This window comes from Epargyreus clarus, unplaced genomic scaffold, assembly GCF_041222505.1.
Source record: "Epargyreus clarus isolate Ecla_fem2 unplaced genomic scaffold, WU_Ecla_fem_2.2 ptg000012l, whole genome shotgun sequence".
Classification (NCBI taxonomy): Eukaryota; Metazoa; Arthropoda; class Insecta; order Lepidoptera; family Hesperiidae; genus Epargyreus; species Epargyreus clarus.
Window position 1 is genome coordinate 10,795,560 of NW_027332220.1, and position 22,703 is coordinate 10,818,262.

A 22,703-nucleotide genomic window follows, 5' to 3' on the forward strand; every position below is an offset into this window, starting at 1 on the left:
GGTCATTAGATAGTCATTTTGTACTTCAATCTTAAAAAATTGCGCTTCCTTAACTAACGTTAACTTAACACATTCTCCCGTTATAACAAATCAATCTATCCAATGTTTTGCTAAAGATCGAAGTCAATTTCTGCCTACTAATTTTGCAAAATCTAATAAAAAATTTACTCCTATTACATAATAAAAAGAAACATGAAACGCATATCAGTTTGATCAGAAATGCCCTGATATATGACAATCTAGGTCGAGACCAATGATTAATTAAACGTAACAAATCCCAAATGATTAACGTACGAATATTTCAGTAATACGAGATACTATCTATCCAGATATAATCTGACTGCGTAAGGTTCTTGCGAAAGTAACCAAAAGATAGATAACTCAACGGAGATAATTTATCAGTGTTTGTTATCGTAAATTCAGCATGTGAGTTTTTGTATAGTAAGCATAAGTAATGATGTAATCGTTGGAAGTAAAGATAAAATATTGGAAAAGAGATCAAATAATAGAAGAGGGGAATAGCGAAAAGATTTATGGGAATATAACAAAGGTGGAGGACATATTGATGAACGATAAAGAGATAACTGGGAAATTATTATGATGGTGTCGTGGGATGTCGCGGGAACAACCAAACCCGCACATGGAGGGTTCAGTATAACAACAGTATTAAGCGCTACTGCATTAGAAGTTAATTATCACTTGCTAAACGGCGAAGGAAAACATCTTGAGGAAACCTGCATACCTGAGAGATTTAAAAAAAAAATCTCAAAGGTCTATGAAGTCTACCAATACGCATTTGGCCAGCGCGGTGGACTATGGCCTAATCCTTCTCATTATGAGAGGAGACCCATGCCCAGCAGTGGAACAATAATGGGTTGATGATGATGATGATAATGTTCTGAATTGAAGTGTTTGTAAAGAAATTGACAATCCCACAAAACGTTCGAACTTAGTCCACCAGATCTGTGAGCGACCTTAGGTGAAATTAGAGTTCTGTAGTCAATTGCGGCACTGACTACTTACTAAGACGACATGTTCATTTTTTGTTCATAAAAATACACTAAATTACAGAAAGCAAGAAATATCTTAATAGAGAAAGTACTTTCTTGTCTACTTCCAAAATTCTAAGTATGACTTCTGAAATGGGTAGACACTAAGTACCAAAACAAAGCAACAAAATGCCTAACCGACGCTAGAATCGTATCGAGCGTGGTTAATCACGGTAATGGCTATAAAAAGTTAACATTAACGTTAAGGTAATTTAACCTTTTCAGTTTAAATGTTAAGGTTGTAAATAGGTTAGGAATTGGCTGTTTAAAGGAATATAATTCGTTTGAGTAAGGAGTTAGGGCGCTAATTTGTTGTTCACTTGTTTTGTTATGGTTTTACCAAGATTTGGAAGGACGTTGTGTCGCGTGACGCTGGTGACTGTTGCGACAGTATGGGGCAAGTGATGAGCGAATTTCTGTAAGATCTACCTTTTTTGTTTGGGGGGGGGATCTTCGAAAAGATACCCGACCATTTAGGGGGAAAGGCCGGGTTATGTGAGATGTTTACTCACTAAAACCCCCTCAGTGGCCACGTTGCGCATTTAGGAAAACCCCGGGATCTCAAAAGAACGCACCGGTGTTTCCCTTGCTTGGTGCCCGTTTGGCTCTTCCTAAAGCAAGTAGCCCTCATATGTTAAATAGCTATGTCAACAACCACGACACCTTGAAGCCACGAGTTGTCGTCATCCCAGAATCACAAATAGTGAGCGGTTAGAGCCCCTACTCATAACCGCTAGTGAGTCTAATATTTTCTACCTACTGAAATTGTCAAATATCGATCTTCGGTAAGCAATACATTGGTAGAACTTTTTTTTCTTAGTTGTTTTTTGCTGTGAATAAGTCTGACGTAACGGCAGTGACTATTTACTAAGCTGCAGCTGCTACATGATGCATGCATGAGATCATACGTTATAATGATTTTTCTTGAAATTATAATGGTTTTTGAATCATATTTTTTGATGCGAGCATAACTAAGTTAATTTTTGAGAAAAGTTTATTGGTTATTTCTCCGTTAAACCAGACCTAACTGCCTTTTTATTTGTAACCTAAATTATAGGGAATTGTTTTCACAACTTCCTTTTAACTTTTAACAATTTTACTTTTTGAGGGATTTTTGTGTTCAAATTAATAAACATAAGCTGCACAATTCTCATTTTTCAAATCAAATCAAATGTTTTTTTAAAATTCAAAATAGGTTCTTTACAGAGCACTTTTTGAACGTCAATACAACTACCATCACTTCACAAGGTGTTTCGTTATGGGAGTTCCATGAATCGTAATACTATCCGTAATGAGATCCGCTCCGCTTATGACTTAACCCAGGCGCAGTGTAAGGTACACTATAATTACACAGGATATAAACAAAAGAAGCAAGTGTATCCTGGAAGCGGCGACGGGATACGAGCAGTCAATCAGCGGGTGAATTACCGTCTTTATGGTCGTTAAACAAAATGATATAAAACTTCCTGCAACTAGTCAATGGATTTTACTATGAAGCCACTGGTAAGTTGCCTTTGTAGCCGCGATGTCAGGATTTTTGGAGACATTCCGTATTATCTAACCTAACAACAACATTTTGAAAGAAAACTTTTGTGGTTCGACTCCGGCGTCACAACCGCCACACCGCTCATAACAGCAGCATTAAGCGCTGATGTGTTCTGATTTAAAGGGTGTGGTAAGGGTGACATACTTTTCCGAGGCAATCCAGCTTAGTCCTTAGGGGTAGCGGCGCAACTGTGGCCGACCTCAGGTAGGATATCTAATCTATTATAATCTAAAGGTTGATTATAGATGGCCATGTGCGGCAGTAGCCATTTACCATCAGGTGGACTGCATGCTCGTCTGCTACTCCTGTATAATGAACACTTAAAATACAAAAGAAGCAAGGGTATTCTGGAAGCAATCAGCGAGTGAAATACCGTCTTTATGATCGTTAAGCAAATTGATATAAAACTTCCTGGATGTGATTTTACTATGAAACTAGTAAGTTAGTCTTTGTAGCAGCGATGTTGCGATTTTCGGAGATAAGATGACCGTGAGTATTAACCTAACCAAGGTTACCGCCCTACCAATCCTACGCGTAGAGGGTCCCGGGTTCGATCCCTGACCAGATCGATACCTGAATGATGAATTTAGATTTTTGCATCTGGATCTGGGTATTTGTTTATGTGTGTCCATGACACCTACGATACAGGGAATACTAGTGTGGATGTATAAAGCGTGTTTTTTTTATTTTTCAACCAGATTATTTGGATCTTTTTCTATTTAAGCTGTTAACTAATGCTGCATACTTCGTATGTTTGTGAAGTTTGTATATAAGATTTACGATTTTTATGTAAAACTACAAAAACTACTTAACCTCGGTATTTTTGCATTACACTGTTTACTTATATTTAGTTTCATAAACAGTTTTGCATACGCATGCTAACAAATCAGTCATTTAACACATATTTCTTTCAAACATTACCTCATACATACTTTACTCAGTAAAGTTTAGCTCTTTATAATATTAGGATCATTGAGTAGTGACTTAGTGTCAAAATTGACGACGTTGAGAGTCTAAAGTTCAAATACCCCGCGGTTCATTTCATACTCATGTATTATGTGATTGTATATACATGCAAGTAGGTTGCCTGTAAAGGAAAACGTGAAAAATCCTGAAAGGTTTCTTTGCAAGCGAAACTTGAAAATGGCTGGACCGATTTGGACAAATCTTTCACGAAAAACAGTTTTATGTACTTTACCTTTGTACAATAGAAAAGTAATGAGATTCATAAATCATTATTTAATAATTCAATGAGGCGACTTTCCAAAACATTGTCGATCAGAATACTAATACGCATAGGTATAGTCCGCGCCAAACTGCTAGTCCGCTCTGAAGTTGTTGCGAGCAGGTATTCATACAATTTGCTATGGCGACGCGATTCATTTCTATGTTCAGACAAGCAATTTTACGTGGACCTACTACTAATAGTATCATATATAACAACTAATAATAGTGCTTTCCAAACTAACCTAATTCCTGAAACCCAAATTCTTGTAACCGGTCTCCATGACACTAAAGACACAACAAACTAAATACGACATAAAGTTACGAAGTAATAAAGAGTTTAGACTCCTAATGTGAACAACATGATAACTTAAAAGTAGTAGAAATCTCTGTGGTTTGACTCCGGAAGTATCACCACCTATTCTGCCTTGTGACAGCTGTGTTAAGCGCTGTTGTATTCCGCTTTGAAGGTGTGGTAACAGAAACATATTTTTTTGTTTAATAGGGGGGAAACCTTCAAAAGGTACCCAGCGCTGTGGGTGCGACGCAGAGTTATCTGGGATTTTTACCGCACTAAAACCCCCCCCCGGTGGCCGTCCTCGGCTCTGGGTAGAGGGCTCCGGGATCTCCAAAGGAACGCAACCAGAGTCCTCTTAGCGCGTTGCCCCGTCGGGCTCTGCCCAGGTGAGCTTGACGCTCGCCACACCGTCTGGTGCGTGCGACGGTATGCGACCATAACAGAGACATACCGAGGCGTACCAACATAGTTCTTAGCTCTAGCTACGCATCTGTCGTCAACTTTAGATAGGAATCTAGTCTTATCAGGGCTAGATTGCAGATATCCATGAGCGGCAGTAGTCACTTACCATCAGGTGGACTGCATTCTAATTTCTTAATTCAATATAATAGATAATTTTAAGCGAAAAATCTGCTTTTATTAGGCAGAAATAAGTGTAGTGCTGGTGGCTCCGGAGTCGAACAATAAGTTCTGCTACCTTCAAAATTAGGAGTCTGTTTTGTCAGTCCGTCTATGTACTGATAAAGTGTCTTGCGTGCTTCGAAACTTATACTATTAAAGGAACTTAAGAAGGTCAACAGTAAAGTCAACTTAACTATGTATAAGATACCTTCGGTTAGTATTGATTTCTATTAAAGGTAAGTGAAGCAATGACAGCCTAATGGTTTGAATTCGAATTCTAGACACACCGTTTATTCGAAGTACAATATGCACATAACGTATAGGAAATTAATTGGTGGTAGAACCCTTTGTGGTTCGACTCCGGCGGCACCACCGCCACACCTATTTCTGCCCCATAACAGCAGTGTTAAGCGCTGTGTTCTGGTTTGAAGGGTGTGGTAAGGAAACATACTTTTCCGAGGCGTTCCAGCAGCAGCGGCGCATCTGTGGCCGACCTCAGGTAGGAATATCTAATTCTATTTTAGGTTGAATACAGATGCCCATGGGCGGCAGTAGCCACTTACCATCAGGTGGCTTGCATGATCGTATGCTACTCCTATACTAAACCTTCAAATAATGCAGCTTAAATGGTCACGACTCAAGTTCCTTTAATAAAGAGATAAGCTTAACGCGTGACTAATCACATGTAACTCAAGCCTAATTAAAGTCTAAAGTGTAAAATTACGAACGTTCCCCAAAACGTGTTAAAACGGCTCGGAACTGCAAATCCGGATAAGGCCTAATCGGATTACATAGTTGACGAAAACTTTAAGCAACGTAAGGTTTCGAGGTTGTATGGTGTCAGTGAGAGCGGATAAAACTATTTTTTTTTTTTGCCTATAGCGGGTCTGTTTGACAGAGCCCTCACGTGAACCCTGTTAAATTTAAGTATAATATACGTATTAAAACTAAGATAGATAAGGTAGTTTTTAAAAATATCATGTGAAGTCAGGTGATATTAACCATTCTAGCACGAGCCAATGTTCATGATAAGCGATGATTAAAACTATTGATTTTAAAATACAATAAATAGAAATACAAGTTTGAACCTAAATTACCTAATATGTTTTTTTATTTAAAGTTCAACTTGCATAAAAACTTAAAAAGTTAGGAACTGTAGCTTTCATAGATAGGAGACTTAGATGATATCAAAAATGTTCGTTATACTTATAACTCGTGAATGATTTGATATAAAGTCTGGATAACAATCTGTGTCCAAAATAAAGATAAATATATTTTTTCTCTCCACGTCTGGTCTATATCTTACACTTACAAATTGTCAGTTACATTTTTTTCCTATACTACTACCGGATCGGTTATCGTTAGTGTTATTAAGTAGACACGGGAAACGTAGCCTACAGTGTAGACTCTACACTAATATTATAAAGAGGAAAACTTTATTTGTTTGTTTGGTTGTAATGAATAGGCTAAAAAACTATTGGACCCATTTTAAAAATTCTTTCACCATTCGAAAGCTACATTATCCACGAGTAACATAGACTATATTTTATATGAAATATATTTGATAAATAGAATTTGAGGCGGTACTAAGTTTGCCGGGTCAGCTGGTGTTTAATAAAATTGCCAAATCCGCTAGCACTTCCACCCTGCACCAACCTTGGCTTAGTTGCTGTCCAATGCTACGACGAAATTTCAACAATGTCTCATAAGGTCAATACAGCTTATTGTCTCTTGAGAACGTGCTAATTTAATTTTTGTGCTAAGTAATACATTTTGGGAATTTATCCAAATTGAATCAGTTGCATGCGTCACGCTATACCGGTTATGCCGTATTTAAAGGTGGTGGAACTCTTTGAATGCGGACGAATGCTACATGTAATACGGCTCGCTGTAGTAATGTAATGCGTCAGTATTTAGGTATAATTGTACATGCACGATGTCAGTTTTTTTCGAAAGTGTCCGAAGTTTTGGACAGTTCCTATTGCGAACGTTACATGTGGTTCTGATGCAGTGTAATGCGTCAGTATTTTGGTGTAATTGTACACGTACCAAGTCAGTTTTTTTTCGTAACTCGTTTCGTTCCAAAGCTTCGGACAGTTACGAAAAAAAAGAACTGTTGTCCGAATTTTCGGACAGATCCTACTTTACACTTACGGATGTTCGTATCAGACCAGCTTGATGATATAATTTGATAGCTACACCTCCCTAAACCTTGCCCAGGAATTTTTTTTTATAGGGCGGTTTAAACTTCAAACCCTTCGAAATTTACAGATATAGGTTGGCAAAACAGCTGTTAAATATTTAAGCCAAACCTTATTAATTTAAAATAGAATCATTAATTTTGTCATACCCGACTATATATTTGCACGCCTTAAAGGTAAAAAAAGAGGATTTTATACTTTGTCTAAACACATATTGTACCGTATTTAGCAAATAAAGATTATGATAATACGAAATATTTAAATTTGTCAGTTTTTTTCATCGAATTGTAATGTCAAATTTTACGACGAAAAAATAGCAAAGTACATTGAATGAACACGAAACCCTGTTGACCCATGAAATAACCCTTTTCATTCTAAGGGTGATTGTACTTTTACTAAGTTTCAATATTTACGAGTAGCAACGCACCTGTAGGTATAACTAACATTTTAAGGTCAGTAACGGACTACATGAGTCAGGTAAAGGTGTGACTCAGTTATAAGTATAAAGGTGGCAATGACCACTTAGTACCAATCTGATTACATGATTATTTGTTAATTTCGCAAAATATAGACTTTGCTAACGGACTATAAAAATTTACTGACACATACACACATTTATATGCTGATACATGACTTTAACCTTTAGGTTGAAACGCAAAAAACACTGAAATACGTAGTTGCTTTTGTTGAAAAAATCAAGGTTTCCCTTAATTGGATGGACTTTCGAGAAATATCATATGACTTATGAACACCTAAAATGTAACATGAAATGCTCCAAATTTCAATATCAAGCCGTAAACAAGTAAACGCCGCTTATATCTGTCTACATGACAGCTAGGGTTGTATCATCGATGTTCCTGTAGCTCCGGGACCATAATAGGGCTACGGTATTCCCTGCATGTCAGAGGCGACTAAAAGGGGACTTCCGGGGTCGCGGGTGGCAAGAGCGGAAGCTCGAACCGCCCGGCTAGCGACCCCGGGAAGGACGGCTGTATGTGTTGTCACATATCCTCGTGTACACCGGACGGTGTGGCGAGCGACACGCTCACCTAGGCGGAGCCCGACGGGGCAACGCGCTAAGAGGACTCCGGTTGCGTTCCTTTGGAGATCCCGGAGTCCTTTACGCAGTGCCGAAGACGGCCACCGGGTGGGTTTGAGTGCGGTAAGAGTCCCACATAACCCTGTATCGCTCCCACTGCACCAGGTACCTTCTGAAGGTATCCTTGTTAACAAAAAAGGGCTGTATCATCGAATAATTTCTATAGTAGTAATATGTCTAACAGTAAATAAATATATTACAATAAAAATAAGCATAGGTTGTATAATTAAAAGCTCTAAAGCATAAAGCCGCAGCTCAAGCTGGCCGGTTTTCTCCGTCTTCGTTACCGGCGGTTGTAATTGAAACTGTCGATCACTTCGCACGCCAGCTTCGTAAAGTTCACTTTCATCACACTTTTACTTAGTTACAATTTGAGATGAAAAGCATAAGTACAGAGCTTATGTTCTCTGATCATTCTGACGTGGCTATAACTACATTATCTTACTATATACCTAACTATGTAACTAGTAAAATGTCTCAATACTACTGTTATAAATGACCATCTATCACCGATCGACCATCGAACCACTTAGAGGTCTTAACGCCTTTAACTATTATTTCATTGACGCCACCTATAAGATAAACATGTAGTGTGAAAACACTCAATCAACTGCTATAGCAGTTACACAGTCCAATCTTAGATAATTAAACCAATTAATTATCTAAGAGTCCAATGGACCAACAATCAATGCTCGTAAGTATTACATTTATTACCCGTGCCATCATTATTCCTGTTGTCCCTCGCGCAGATGTCTGCTACTAGTCGGTATATTGTAAAGAAAACATATTTTTTTTCGTGGGGACACCCGACATTGGTTCCTTTCAGCCGCGGAGGCAGCTTAGAGGATATGCCGGACTCCTAGGCTAGAACCCCACGGTGTTCCTCTGGACGCCCTTTGTCGGGATCACGGGTACACTAGTAGCTCTTCCGTCCAAAGAAAACATCTGAGTCTAACTCACCTGTTTAACCGAGGTATCCCTGGAGCCGATCTTGGCCGTCAGCTCCCGGATGTCGTTCTGCAGCTCCAGCAGCCGCGCTTCGTACTCCCCCTGCGCCGTGTCCAGCTTCCGTCGGAGCAGGTGCTTCTCTTGTTCCAACTCCTGGAAATGGGATGATGGATTAGCTTCTGTTTTAAAAGCAGCAAATTCTTGTAACATGACGTCATGATATTGGGAGATTTTTTAAAGTTATTTAGTCGTTAACTTATAATGTTCCACTGCTGGGTACGGGTCTTTCAGTGAGGGTATAGGCCATAGACCACAACGCTGGCAAAGTGAATTTGTGGACCTTTGTATGCCATCGAAAACTTTTTTTCTCACGATGTTTTCCTTTACCGTTTAACAAATGATAATAATTAATGTCTAATACGCACATAAATTACATAAATGACATCTATGGTCAACCATCTCGTAATCAGGAGGATTAAGAGGCCAAGATTCCTTCATTTATTTGCGTATTATTAATTGATTAATTGTCAATTATACATGTGTGACCTTTATCAAAAACATTCATCTATACGTCGGTTAGCAATAGACTGGACAAGGGGAGGAAAAGTGTCATCCACGAGTTATTTCCAATTGGTAACAAGTCGTTTAATAATTTAGGTCAAACATTAATCATAGATGTTGTCAATATGAAGTGGGATGAAAGTTTTCATAAAATCTTCACAATCTCGACATTATAGCCTATTGCATATTGTATTAATCTCTTTGAATACTAGGTACACGTATCACGTATCAGCGAATGCATCGCGCTTGGAGGTCTCCGGTTGCGTTCCGTCGGAGATCCCGGAGTTCTCCAACAAGCGCTGAGGACGGCCACCGGGGGGGTTTTAGTGCGGTAAAAATCCCACATAACCCGGCGTCGCTCCCACGTCGTCGGGTACCTTTTGAAGGTTTCCCCCTCGTTAAGAAAAAAAATCAACACGTATCTAAGTAAGTTGTTATAATACAATATTTAGTAATTACTGAACTAATTAGTTCCTATTGTTAAGTTAGTTACAGATAGATCACGTAAATAGGAAGTTTATATGTCACGTTTGTATATATTATTTATCGTGTATAACAAAATACATAGTAACTTTTTTATATTTAGTGAATAAAATAAACGTGTTTGTGGCTCTACCACAATCGAAACGCAAAGGGTTCTGTCACCACCTGAAAGGTGGTAGATCCTGTATGTTCCACCAAAGAGATACCACTGCCACATCTATTTCTAGGGTGTATTGTATGTAGGCAGAGGGTGTGATTAACGAGTTACATACGACCATTGGACCAAAAAGTCGACTATTTTAATCGATTTTAGTAAGGATTGAATCGTAAAATATGCATTTGATCAAGCGATGACCTTTAGCAAAGTTGTTGTCCATGAGCCCATGAGGGTTTCAGAGTTGGTACGACCAATTTTCGCCAGATGGTGCCACTTTCACTCCAATGACGAATTTTCAGTTTTATATATGTTAATATGTCATATTATTTTCTTTTAAACGCGGGCGAAGCCGCGGGCAGAAACTAGTGTTCTATATAGAGCTCAAACTCTATATAGAGTTGGAAATATCTATTCGCGGCAGAGACCACTCATCATCAGGTAGACTGTAAGTTTGTTTCTTCAACCTTATAAAAAACAAATAATTGTGTACCTACATTTACCGGAAAATATAAAGACATACGACTATAAATCAACCAAATGTTATTGAATTAAAACAATGTGCGCAAATCGCGCAAACTGTTCACACATTGCACAAAGCGAACACGTCACTCTATCCACACACTTGTGCAAGCTGGTACACGAATACAATACTATTCATACAAAACTAACAAGTATTTATTATATGCATTGTTTTATTTATTACTGACATAAATGCGATTATTTTGCAATAAGTCGCACTAAAATAATAACTATTGTATAGCTGTATTTTGTTGGATATTTCTGTTGAAATTTTTGGGAGTGTTTTAGGTATGTATGACAAAATATTGTAGTTATTTCGGCTTTGTATATCACAATTTCCTGTCGAAAGTAATAATGAAAAACTGTGATAGCCTAGTGGTTGAGAAACTCGGCCTCTTGATCGATGGGTCCTCTGATTTTTAGTAATGTGCGTATTAGAAATTCATTATCAATTACCTAAAAATCTTGTAAAACAATGAGAAATCTTAAATAAAAAAGTTTTCAAAGGAAGTTTAATTTGAATTGGACTATGGCCTAATCCTTGTCGTTCTGAGGAGACCCGTGCTCAGCAGTGGGACAGTAATGGGATGATGATTGTAGTTATGTCGGTTTTGTATAGCAACATTTCCTTTACATGGATGTCGTAAGTATGATCCATTTATTCTGAAAAGGTTGTGTATTCCGGTCGACCAGCATACTTAGGACTATGCTTAGGAGTGGCAATGCACCTGGGATCGGTTTCAGATGTTCTTCCAGGACTTGCTTACTCAAGTCCTTGCTCAGTGGCTTACCATCTGGGAGAATGGTCATTTGCTACCTCAGAACTCCTAGACGTGTTGGTTTCCTTATATTTTACTTCACCGTTTAAGCATATGCCATAAGTATTTTTTATGCACCCCGTATCCTGATAAGGGTATTAAAAGTCTGTCTCTTTGTTTTGAAGAATACAGAAGCAGAATGAAGTTACTAAAAATAATTTCTATGTAAAACAATAAAAATAAAATTACAAATTCCAGAATTTAAAAATAATAAGCCAGTAGCCATTGATCTGTCAGCTTCAGCATCAGCCTCTGCAGCAATTAGGAGATATCTTTGACGACGACTTGACATTAGAAATCGTATGAAAACAGGGTTGACGAGGCCCATTGTTCGAGGCAAATCGACCCAGATGCTTCTTCAGACCATGCCTTAGGGCTAAGCTACACTGTTCGTATTTATTTATCTATCTTTTTTATCTTTTCGGTGAAAAGTGAAAACTTCTTTAGCGGGGTTGTGCACTTTGTGTGATGGGTTTAGCTTTTTTCAGCTTACTTCATCCTGTCATAGATTTGTGACGGTATACGATTTGAGATTACAGGGTACCCGAAGAAATAAAACGTCCAAAGATTAGACATGATTTATTTTTTCAACATTTTGTGTGCACTAAGCCTTACTCTGACACTTGAACCATATCACGCATCTATATCAAGTAGGGCATTTTCACAATCCGTCAGTCCGTACGTCTGCGATATTTGCAACAATGGGATTTGTTACTTGCTCTTGAGGTAATTTCATTGTTTCTAGAACAGTGCGCTTTGAACTACGTTGTATAAGTAACGTTAGAACATACGAGTAGCATTTCGAAGAAGATAGAACCCTTTTTGGTTCGACTCCGCGGCACCACCGCCACACCTATTTCTGCCTCATAGCAGCAGTATTAAGCGCTGCTGTATTTTGGTTTGAAAGGTGTAGTAAGGGAGACATACTTTTCCGAGGCGTTCCAGCTTAGTCCTCAGGGGTATCGGCGCATCTGTGATCGATCTAAGACAGGAATATGTAATCCTATCTGGGGTTGATTACAGGTGTCCATGGGCAATAGCAGCCACTCACCATCAGGACTGCATGCTCGTCTGCTACTCCTATATTATAAAAAAAAAAACTAAAAATCAGGGATGCGTGCCGTAAATAACAACATCTACCTATTATTACAAAATCTAGTTGTATCATCATTTAGTCATCAAAGGCGTCCTCAAATTGTAAAGACCCTTCGCTACATTAGTGCGGCCTTTTGCTTTGTTTGTAGGGTTACCATAAAATTTGTCTATCCAGGAAAAATCCTTCTTCCATATTGAATCCTATTATAGGTATTTATACGGGAAAAGATAAGTTGTGATAGTCCGACACGGACATCTGTAATCAACCCCAGATAGGTTTAAAGAAGTTTATTCTCATAAAAGATCGATTGCCACTAACATGAGAACATTATGTACAATATTAAGTAGTTCGTTGTCGCGCCATAACAGAAGATTATCTTTAATTATTTGATGCATTATTTTTAATTAGTTATTGATATGAAAATATATTTACCAATACATTATTGTGTTTTGGTAACACTAGATTCCTTTCTAAGGTTGGATACACATCCGCTGTTACCCTGAGAACTAAGTTGGATAGCCTCAGATAACTATGATTCCCTTACGACACCCATGTAACCAAATGTTCCTCACCACACCAAAACTCATATTCATACTAGGTCCTAATAGACATTAGGATGCGCAGGCGCACGCTGCAACGATGCTAATGTTGTGACAGGGCCGGACTGTCACGCTCGTTATCAAATCATAATGGACCTTACATTATCGATTACCACGCTGTGATGTGTACCACTTAATCGTCTAATCGATATTCTTATTATTATAATCTACATCCTAGGAGTAGCGAGGACTTCTTGATGTTGTGTGTTACCTTTATAAACAATGGGCTATGATCTATGACTTCACAGGGCTATATTGATCTACAATACATACTTTTGGAACGAAATGCGCCGCTACCCCTTAGGACTTAGCTGGAACGCCTCGGAAAAGTATGTTTGCCTTACCACACCCTTCAAACCAGAACGCAGTAGTGTTTAACACTGCTGTTATGAGGCAGAAATAGGTGTAGCAGTGGTGCCGCCGGAGTCGAACCACAACGGGTTCTATCACCTTCAAAATCTGTATCTGTAAAAAAAAGTTTATCCGTAATCCTATTCTCTATTTAATATTTATTAATTGTAATTTCAAATTTTTAAACTTGAAGTAGAAAAAAAGCCACGACTAATATCGTGTCGTGTCGTTCCAATGAATAAGAGCCTAACGAGACAATACAGTTACCTAAGTCCACATCCTAACCGGAAGGTCCTATCGATTTCCATCAGCTCATATAACTCAAGTCATAATACCTCCCTGGTGGCGCATACTAATACGGCATGACGGCCGTCTGTCTGTACTTTCACTAGTCTGTAGTCGTGGTCAATGAGTATGTCGGTATCGTTTTATTGTCGTGTCTGTTAAATGAAATCAGGACATTGAGAGGCAATCCTGCCAATAGGCAAAGATATAGGCAAAGTTATAATAGGCTAAAGAATAGCCTATAGCTTTCTTATTTAATGTTGTAAAGATTTTTTTAAATTTAAGTACTAAGTTCATTGTATCAGGCGTTACTTTGCGGAAATCCATGCTATTAAGTTAAGATTAAAACTACTTCGCAACAATCCGCTACAAACATGTAAGACTGACTTAACGATTAACCGTCGTAGAGCCAACTTACCCTGATGATGCTCCGTTTAGGAGCGAAACACGTGTTGGTGGTGGTATGTATGGTAGTGTATATTTTTAATTATGTGCATCTGCACGCATCCTTTGTAGGATGGAGGGTGCATACTGCATGGTTTAAAATATATACCATCATACGTATTTGTAGTGGATTGTTGCGAAGTAGTTTTAATCTTAATTTGAAGTAGTAATCTAGCACGTAGTCCATCTTGTAAGTGGTCATCGCCGTTTAAGTCACACAACACAACAACTGCTTTACACTAGCAATATATGGGTGATACCTCTAATATAACTGATATATCTTTCAAATGGTGGTTGAGATTTTCAACATTCGTTTTCGGAGGTACAGTTCGCGTCTAACTGCTAGTCCGCTCTGAAGCTGTTGCGAGCAGGTGTAGTCATACAATTTACTAACGTATTTTGCTGGGTTGTAGTTTAAAGGTTATAAGGGAAATACGAAAGAGACGTTCTAACTTACCCCTCAGTCAGTCCATGCCCGTGGCAATAGCGAGTGATCTCAGATAGACCTCTAATCCTATCTGAGGTTGATTATAAATGTCTATGAACCGCAGTTCCCACTTCCCAGCTAGTGAACTGCATGCTCGTTATTTCATAAGTATAGAGGAGCGCATTTTCATAACTATAAGTAATTAATTCATGTACCTATGGACTAGCTTTCGTAACCCAAGAAGTTGACCTCAGAATAATTAAATTCAAACGACAAATCCCATTCGCAAAGTTTCTTTAATTGTGATACACTTTCATGCGACCCACTTACATGTGTACACGAAATTAAGGCTGAGATTGTGATCTGCTCAATAGAATTAGAGATAGTTAGCAATTTAAGAGCGTAAGCGTTTTAATTTAGTCTGTTGTAACGGTTTTTTATAGCTAGAAATGACGAAATGCATGAATTAAAATCTAAAATAAATATAGTCAAAAAAACTTAAAAAACACGCTTTTATGATAAAATCAACTAAAAAGTAGAAAATAATTTTCAATCTAGGAATCAATTAAGGAACACTAAATTGTATAATTGTGAAAAAAGCATGGAGTGCTCCACTTATCAATTTTCGAAAAGCATACAACATACATACAACCCAAGCTAATAAAAGCGTGTTAAACGGCGTAACGCATAGCGAAAATGAACAAGACTTAATTATGAAAATATCGGTGATTTTCTTACATGATCACGTGACCAAATCTTAAAAAACCTTCTTATTGTCAGTTCGTTTGTATATTACATACGGAAGTAATAGGAGTAGAACTGATATGGGATTGAATCGATATTGACGACTTTTAGGTAAGCATAAGACCACAGGTTAAGGTAGGCCATATTAATCTATATGAATTTTATTATAAATATAGAGGGCGGCAGTTAACATATAACATTATGATTGGTTCAGGCTGGTTTGCTGTTTTAAAAATTAGAATTAACATTAAACATTTTTGTATTTATGTTCAAAATAACAACCAAAAGAATATACTCCTCATACTACCTTTGGACCCTGGTAATTTGTTTTTTTTTCAAAACAGAATCCCTACTCCGTCTACAACTTAGACCACAAACCTAAGGTCACACGACCCGCTTGAGCAATGATTTCCGTAAAAACTAGCCATTGTTTCATTTCAACACGTTAAGCGTAGCCGGCACGGTGTTCAGCCATTGTTATGGGAAGCGAATCAATGGTGTAAGCTTAGCTGATTTAATTCATAAAAGACATAGAAACAAAGAAATTTATACGTCATATTGAAGTAGGAAACTAGCATTACTTTAACTTTACAGGTTCGACTCCGGTGGCACCATCGCCACACCTATTCTGCCTTATTACTGCAGTGTTAAACGCTGTGTTCTGGTTTGAAGGGTGTGGTTAGGGAGACATACTTTTCCGACGCGTTCCAGCTTAGTCCTCAGGGGTAGCGGCGCATCTGTAGCCAAGCTAATCTATATTATAATCTCTAGATGTCCATGGGCGGCAGTAGCCACTTACCATCAGGTGAACTGCATGCTCGTTTGCTACTCTTATATTAAAAAAAAAAAAATCCACACTAGCTACCACAGAAGCGAACATTACCCTCCGCAATCAGATAAAAAAGAAAGAAAGAAATAAAAGCCAAGTAATACGCATACAAACTTCAATGTGTATCAAATGTTGAAACCATGATCATTATGGAACCGTAAACTCGGTTAAACGCTAACCCGCACATTAGTTACACGGTTTCCAATTTCACTTTCCGTCATTACCGTGACGTCATTACTGTTTGACTGTTTACCGTTAAAGCTATTAGCTTTTATAAGGATCGAAGGACTGATAAACGCTTTCTAACCACATATCCCAGTGTGGGGTACATTGGGATCTTTCTTTTGTGGTGACTGCAATGGACACACAGAAAGACGAATATACAAACCCAGACCCAGAATTAAAATCTTAATTCATCATTTCAATCTGTTTGGTCGGGGATCGAACCTGGAACCCACTGCGTGCTGTATGGTGACAGCTCCGCCTTACCGATCATCAATCTAGTTATAAAGTTTGAACTACCTACTATTGCAGCACTTACGGCTTATATAATACGATATTAGCGTATTGTCATTATAGAAGAAGCAGCAGTTGCAGTGATAGTCTGGTGGCTGAAACTCTGTCTTTCGATCGACGGGTCCGAGGTTCTAATCCCAGGTGAGGACCTCTAATTTTTCAAAGTTATGTATGTACATATTAGAAATTAGTTATTACTTTCTTAACGGTGAAAGAAAACATTGTGAGGAGAACTGAGAGATCTGTAAATGAAAATTCTGAAAGATACTTGTACGTCAAGTTTAGCAATACGCACTTGGCCAGCGCGATGGACTTTGGCCTAATCCTTCTCATTATGAGAGGAGACCCGTGCCCAGCAGTGGGACAGTAATGGGTTGTCAACACATAGAAGAAGCAACACGCACGCAGCAACATGCAGGGAGACATCTGTCATCCACTCCAGATGTAATAAAAGTACTACTTGAGGTCAGCCAACTTTGCTTCTATGAGGAGTAAGTTGATAAACAGTGATAGCCTAGTGGTTAAGAAACTTCTCATTCTGAGAGGAGACCCGTGCCCAGCAGTGGGACAGTAAGGGGTTGATGATGATGATGGGGAGTAAGTTGGAAAGCTGCGGACATGTCTTCATTACCTCACCTTCAAACCTGTTATTAGGCAGAAATTGATGTGGTGATGGTGCCTCCGGAGTTAAACCACAAATGAATCTACCACCATCTCTAGCTCAATGTAAAAACGTACACAGAAATTTCAAACAGTTTACACAATAAACAATACGTGACCTACTTAGCACGGAAAACAAAACCTAACATTGCTCGGATTCTATTGACTATTGATTTCATATGGGAAATTGTGGTTTTAGCGAAAGTTTACTGTTTGAACTAAACATGGGAGTAACTACGTAGTGTGGGTTGAGTTAAGGTGTATTATTGGTTAATGGAACAAATGTTCATATGTACGTTTGATTAAAATTGAGCTGTCTGTCTGTACTTTAATATGTGTAACAATATGAGAAATTTAAAAACGCTTTTTTTTTTAAATGACTAGTCCGGCCTCGAACCCCGGACATTTGAATTATAGTGAATCACGGGAGTCGTCAATTTGTCAAAAGTGACTAAATTGACAAGAAAAATTATACAATAAGACGTTACATTAAGATTAGTGTGTTACATTGTGTGTCACACTGTACTTCTTACACATCGTTCTTCAAGAAGTTACACTCCTTTGGCGTGATAGATAAAATATATTTAATTATATAATTTCCATTCAATAAAATACGAAAACGACCAATGCACATTATACGTAAGTTATGTGTTACAAAGGCTACTTCGTCTCACGCTAAAAATATGTGTTACTACTGTTTTCCCAATCGGGGAATACGAAGCATGACTTCTGATTTACTTATCAACTCTTTTTTAGGGTTCCGTAACCCGATTACTAAGACTCCGCTGTCTGGCCGTCTGTCACAGGACTCTAGTTCTGTTAGTCCGTAATAGGTGGAGACTTGAAATATTGTTATTTCGCAAGCAATACCGCGGGCAGACTACTATCTCAGATCATTTCCTTTCCCCATTTTTTTAAAAACACACAAGTAAGCTAATGACGTTCTGTGCTTATGGCAATATTTCGTGGAAATGACAATTGTATGGGAAAGTTATGCAAAGAGCTCATTATGAAATGTTTTGTCTATTGGTAAGAATGTGTTTGTTTTAGAAGTCTTCGTGGTATTCCAAAGGTACCGTTACACCTATTTCTGGTTATATAATATAGGAGTAGCAGACGAACATATAGACTACGTGATGGTAAGTGGCTACTGCCGCCCATGGACATGTGTAATCATAGTAATAAGATAACATTCCTACCTGAGGTCGGCTACAGATGAGCCTCTGAGGAATAAGCTGGAATGCCTTGTAAAATTATGTCTACCTTCTGTCTAATAACAGTAGCGTTAGCGCTGCTGTTGTCTAGTTTGAAGGGTGTACGTTTTGAAGGTTGTACCCTTTGTGGTTGAAGGTGGTAGAACCCTTTGTGGTTCGACTCCGGCGGCACCACCGCCACACCTATTTCTGCCTTATAACAGCAGTGTTGAACGCTGCTGTGTTCTGGTTTGAAGGGTGTGGTAAGGGAGAGATACTTTTCCGAGGCGTTCCAGCTTAGTCCTCAGGAGTAGCGGCGCAACTGTGGCCGAGCTCAGGTAGGATTATCTAATCCTATCTGGGATCGATCACAGATGTCCATGGGCGGCAGTAGCCACTTACCATCAGGTGGACTGCATGCTCGTCTGCTACTCCTATATTATATCAAAAAAAATATAGTAAGTAAGTTAAACATATTATTCCAAAAAACAAATATGTTTCGACCCAGGAGGTATCACCACCAGACATATTTCTAGGAGTAGTTGTTTCGGAGGAAGCGCAGAAGCAGGCTGACTGACATATGAGGCTACGTAGTCGTTACTGACAACGCCTTTTGAGATCGGATTGAGATCAGGTAGAACCTGTTCCTCATGGAATTGATCACAAATACAAATGGGTGGCAGTGGTTGCTTACCATACGTAGATTGCATGATCGTGTATCATTTTTTATTTTTATTCTTTCTAATTCCAATATGGTGGACTAATAATATTATTTTTTATGAACCCCATGGTATTGGTATCAATTGAAAGGAATCTAACAGAAGAGTGTTTTCAAGTGTGTTCAAAACTCTTGATTAAAATTCTGTACTTGTGAGTTGTTTAATTGTAGCAGCAATACCCATACGACATACTAACACAGCAATTTAATTGAAGCTTGTAATACATAAATAAAACAAATATATAAACAGACAGTAAACACAGCTCAATGTATATGTATAGAACATAGTCGTTTTGGTTTATTCATTAAGGAAAGCGTAGCAAGAGGAAGTGTGGACATTTTGTCACTAACATATGCAAGATTGCCTTGCATAATGCATTGTATAAGACGTTGCTAAACGATAACTGGACCACTGCACTGCATGATGCATCGGTCTTGATTCGACACAACGTTTCGGGGGCCCTGGGCACACAAAATTTCAGGGCCCCATAAGAAAGAACATATAGTTGTAAACTAAAAAGTTCTAATTTTCCCGGTAATCTTAGCAGGTAAGACGTTGCTAAACGATGACTGGACCATTCCACTATTATGATGTATCGGCCTTGTTAGATATCGTGTTATTTGAGGCCATCAGAGTCTTAAGGAATACCGGTGCCCCTGGGCACACATTTCAGGGGCCCATATAGAAGGCCCTATAATAATTTAAGAAAACATAGAAACCAGACCACAGTAAAATAAAATAATTGGCCAAGTGTGAGTCGAACACGGCCAATTCCGTATCTCCAAAAAAAATATTTATTTTATTTAAATAATTGGTAGACACAATCGATAACAATGTGAATTACATTCCAAACTTTTTTTTTAATCAAAAGTGAAACTAACATTAAAAAATTAACTTATTTTATGCGGTTTAAATGTTACATTTGTACGCATAATAATAATAATTATTATTTTTGAAGTCAGAGGTCCTGGGCACGGGCTCCGTGTGTTCTTAGGGTAGAGACGGAATAGGAATCGATATTTCATTTTTAATCGATACAGAAAATTGTTCCATACGTAGAAAAATTTAAAATTTTAAAATTGAAACTTTGAAAATTGAAACGTTGAAAGTTAGTAGCCACGTGGTTGGTGATACTTAAATCAAAATAATATTATATCTGACTTTAAAAAAAGGATTTATCGATTACTTGACTTTTAAGGGTGATGAACTATAAAAATTCTATACGTATTCATTTTCTCAGTTGAGGTAACGTTTCGATCGGGTAGTGGTTGTTGTAACTGAGAATTGGTAGGTGCCATCATAAGAAAACAAGAATCTTATATATAACATTCTCGTGTCACAATGTTAGTTACCGTACTCCTCCGAAACGGCTTTACCAATTTTCACCAAATTTTATATGCATATTCAGTAGGTCTGGGAATCGGCTACTATTTATTTTGCATACCCCTAAGTGATAAGGGTTTTTCACCCTTAACATTATTTTATTTATATGGCAACACAACGTTTGCCGGGTCAGGTAGTAAAAAATATTTCATTTCATTTTATTTCACCCGTATATATCTACCATAATAAAAAATCAGTTAAACCTTGTTTACTTTTAAAAATAATAGACAGCGTCGATAACAATGTACATAAATGTAAATTACAATTGCGAACTTTCCTTTTTTTAATCAAAAGTGAAACTAACATTAAAAACTAAACTTATTTTATGCGGTTTAAATGTAACATTTGCAAGATGCGGGTTTGATAATTTCAAAATGTGTGTCAAGTGTACGAAACACAATAGCTCGCTCGGAATGCGGTTGGACGAGGTGTGATGAGTTTAAGTAGTAAGATTCAAGTAGGTATTTGCGAAATGAAGCAGTTAATTTGTTATTTTATATTCCAAAAACTGGAAAGCTGTTTGCGCGCTAAAACCAATAATTAATTGGCAAAGTGCAAGTCGTACTCGCTCACGGAGGGTTCCGTACCACCAAATTTTCATTGTTTTTTTATTTATTTTTTAATTATTTCAATTTATTGTTCAATAGATAAAGCGAAAATCCTAATAATAGCGGTTTCTTGCATAGCAACCTCTATTTTTTCTATTTTTAGTACCTACTTGTTACATATACGACCACGTTATACATACTCTGTAAAAAAAAAACCAGTTTCTATCTATTAAGGTTCCAGAGATAGAGCCCTGTGACAGACGGACAAACTATAACTTACAAATAATGTCAGTATATGTATACGTAGACCAATATCTAAATTGAGCCTTTCCGTCGAGAATCTAAATGTATGATGTTATTTCAAAACAATAATAATTTTCGTAAGGTTAATATTATCAAAGAGTTTACTGTAATAAGCAATATCTGTAAACTTATTTATTACTTAGAACGTGTCTGAAGTCACGTTAATTGAAGTATACTAAAGATATATTAATATTTTAATTCTAGGTCATAGTTATGTTAGGCAAGAAATGGATATATAGTGTAGATCTATCTACTTTTCTGTAATATCATCATTGCATTAGCGAGCTAAAACAACACCGTAAAAAACATGTTACTCATGTTTGTCAATCGATTTTCGTTCCGTCATTCGTACCCGAAGAGTAGGAACGGGACCCTATTAAGTCTAAGCACGGTACAAATACAAATACATACAAGTACAAATATCTATACTATATGGTATAGATCCTTATATTGTGGTCTAAGCCTTTGCTGTCTGAGTTCTATCTCTTGAAATACAATATAATAGGTAGATTATAACTGGCTAAGTACAAGTCGAACTCGCAAACGGAGTTTTAAAAATCTTAGTAATAGGGTTCCGTTTTTGTCCTTTGTGTACGGAACCCTATTCCTAAGATTTATTTTTATCTCGTTAAAGAATTCTGTAAAAAATTAAAGTGTCTATCTGTCGGTTCATGATTAGAGCCCTGTGAAATACGAACAGACGGACAGACAATAGAGGCGTAGTAATAGAGTTTTGGTACGGACCGTTCGGGACCCTAAAAAGTAGACTAATAACAGATTACTATGCTCCAGAGAGATCCCTAACCATCTGGTAGACCCTATGCTCATTTCTACTTTAATCTATATGTTCACGCTTTTAAGTGATGCACTAAAGAGTTGAAAAAGTTACCAAAAAGCCTAATTTCGACTAAATAGCCATTCTCAGCACTTTTAATTTAAACTCCCGTTTAAGTAAACTTAGTTAAACAGTTTTTTGTGGTGTCTTCGGTTACTTCTCTACATTTCCTAGTTAAAGCCGTCGATAATTAATTAATTAGTTTCCTCTTCCTGATGCTTCTAGGAGTCTAAGAATTTGTTTAATT

At 37.7% G+C, this 22,703-nt stretch overlaps 1 protein-coding gene across 1 annotated transcript in view; it reads right to left on the reverse strand.

The window, feature by feature from the left end:
- Window positions 1–22,703, reverse strand: part of LOC140746433 (bicaudal D-related protein homolog) — a 110,507-nt gene that overhangs the window by 30,570 nt on the left and 57,234 nt on the right. Inside the window, exon 2 of the mRNA XM_073078574.1 lies at window positions 8,999–9,139. Coding sequence (XP_072934675.1) covers window positions 8,999–9,139 — 141 coding nt within the window. The remainder of the gene's footprint in view (window positions 1–8,998; window positions 9,140–22,703) is intronic.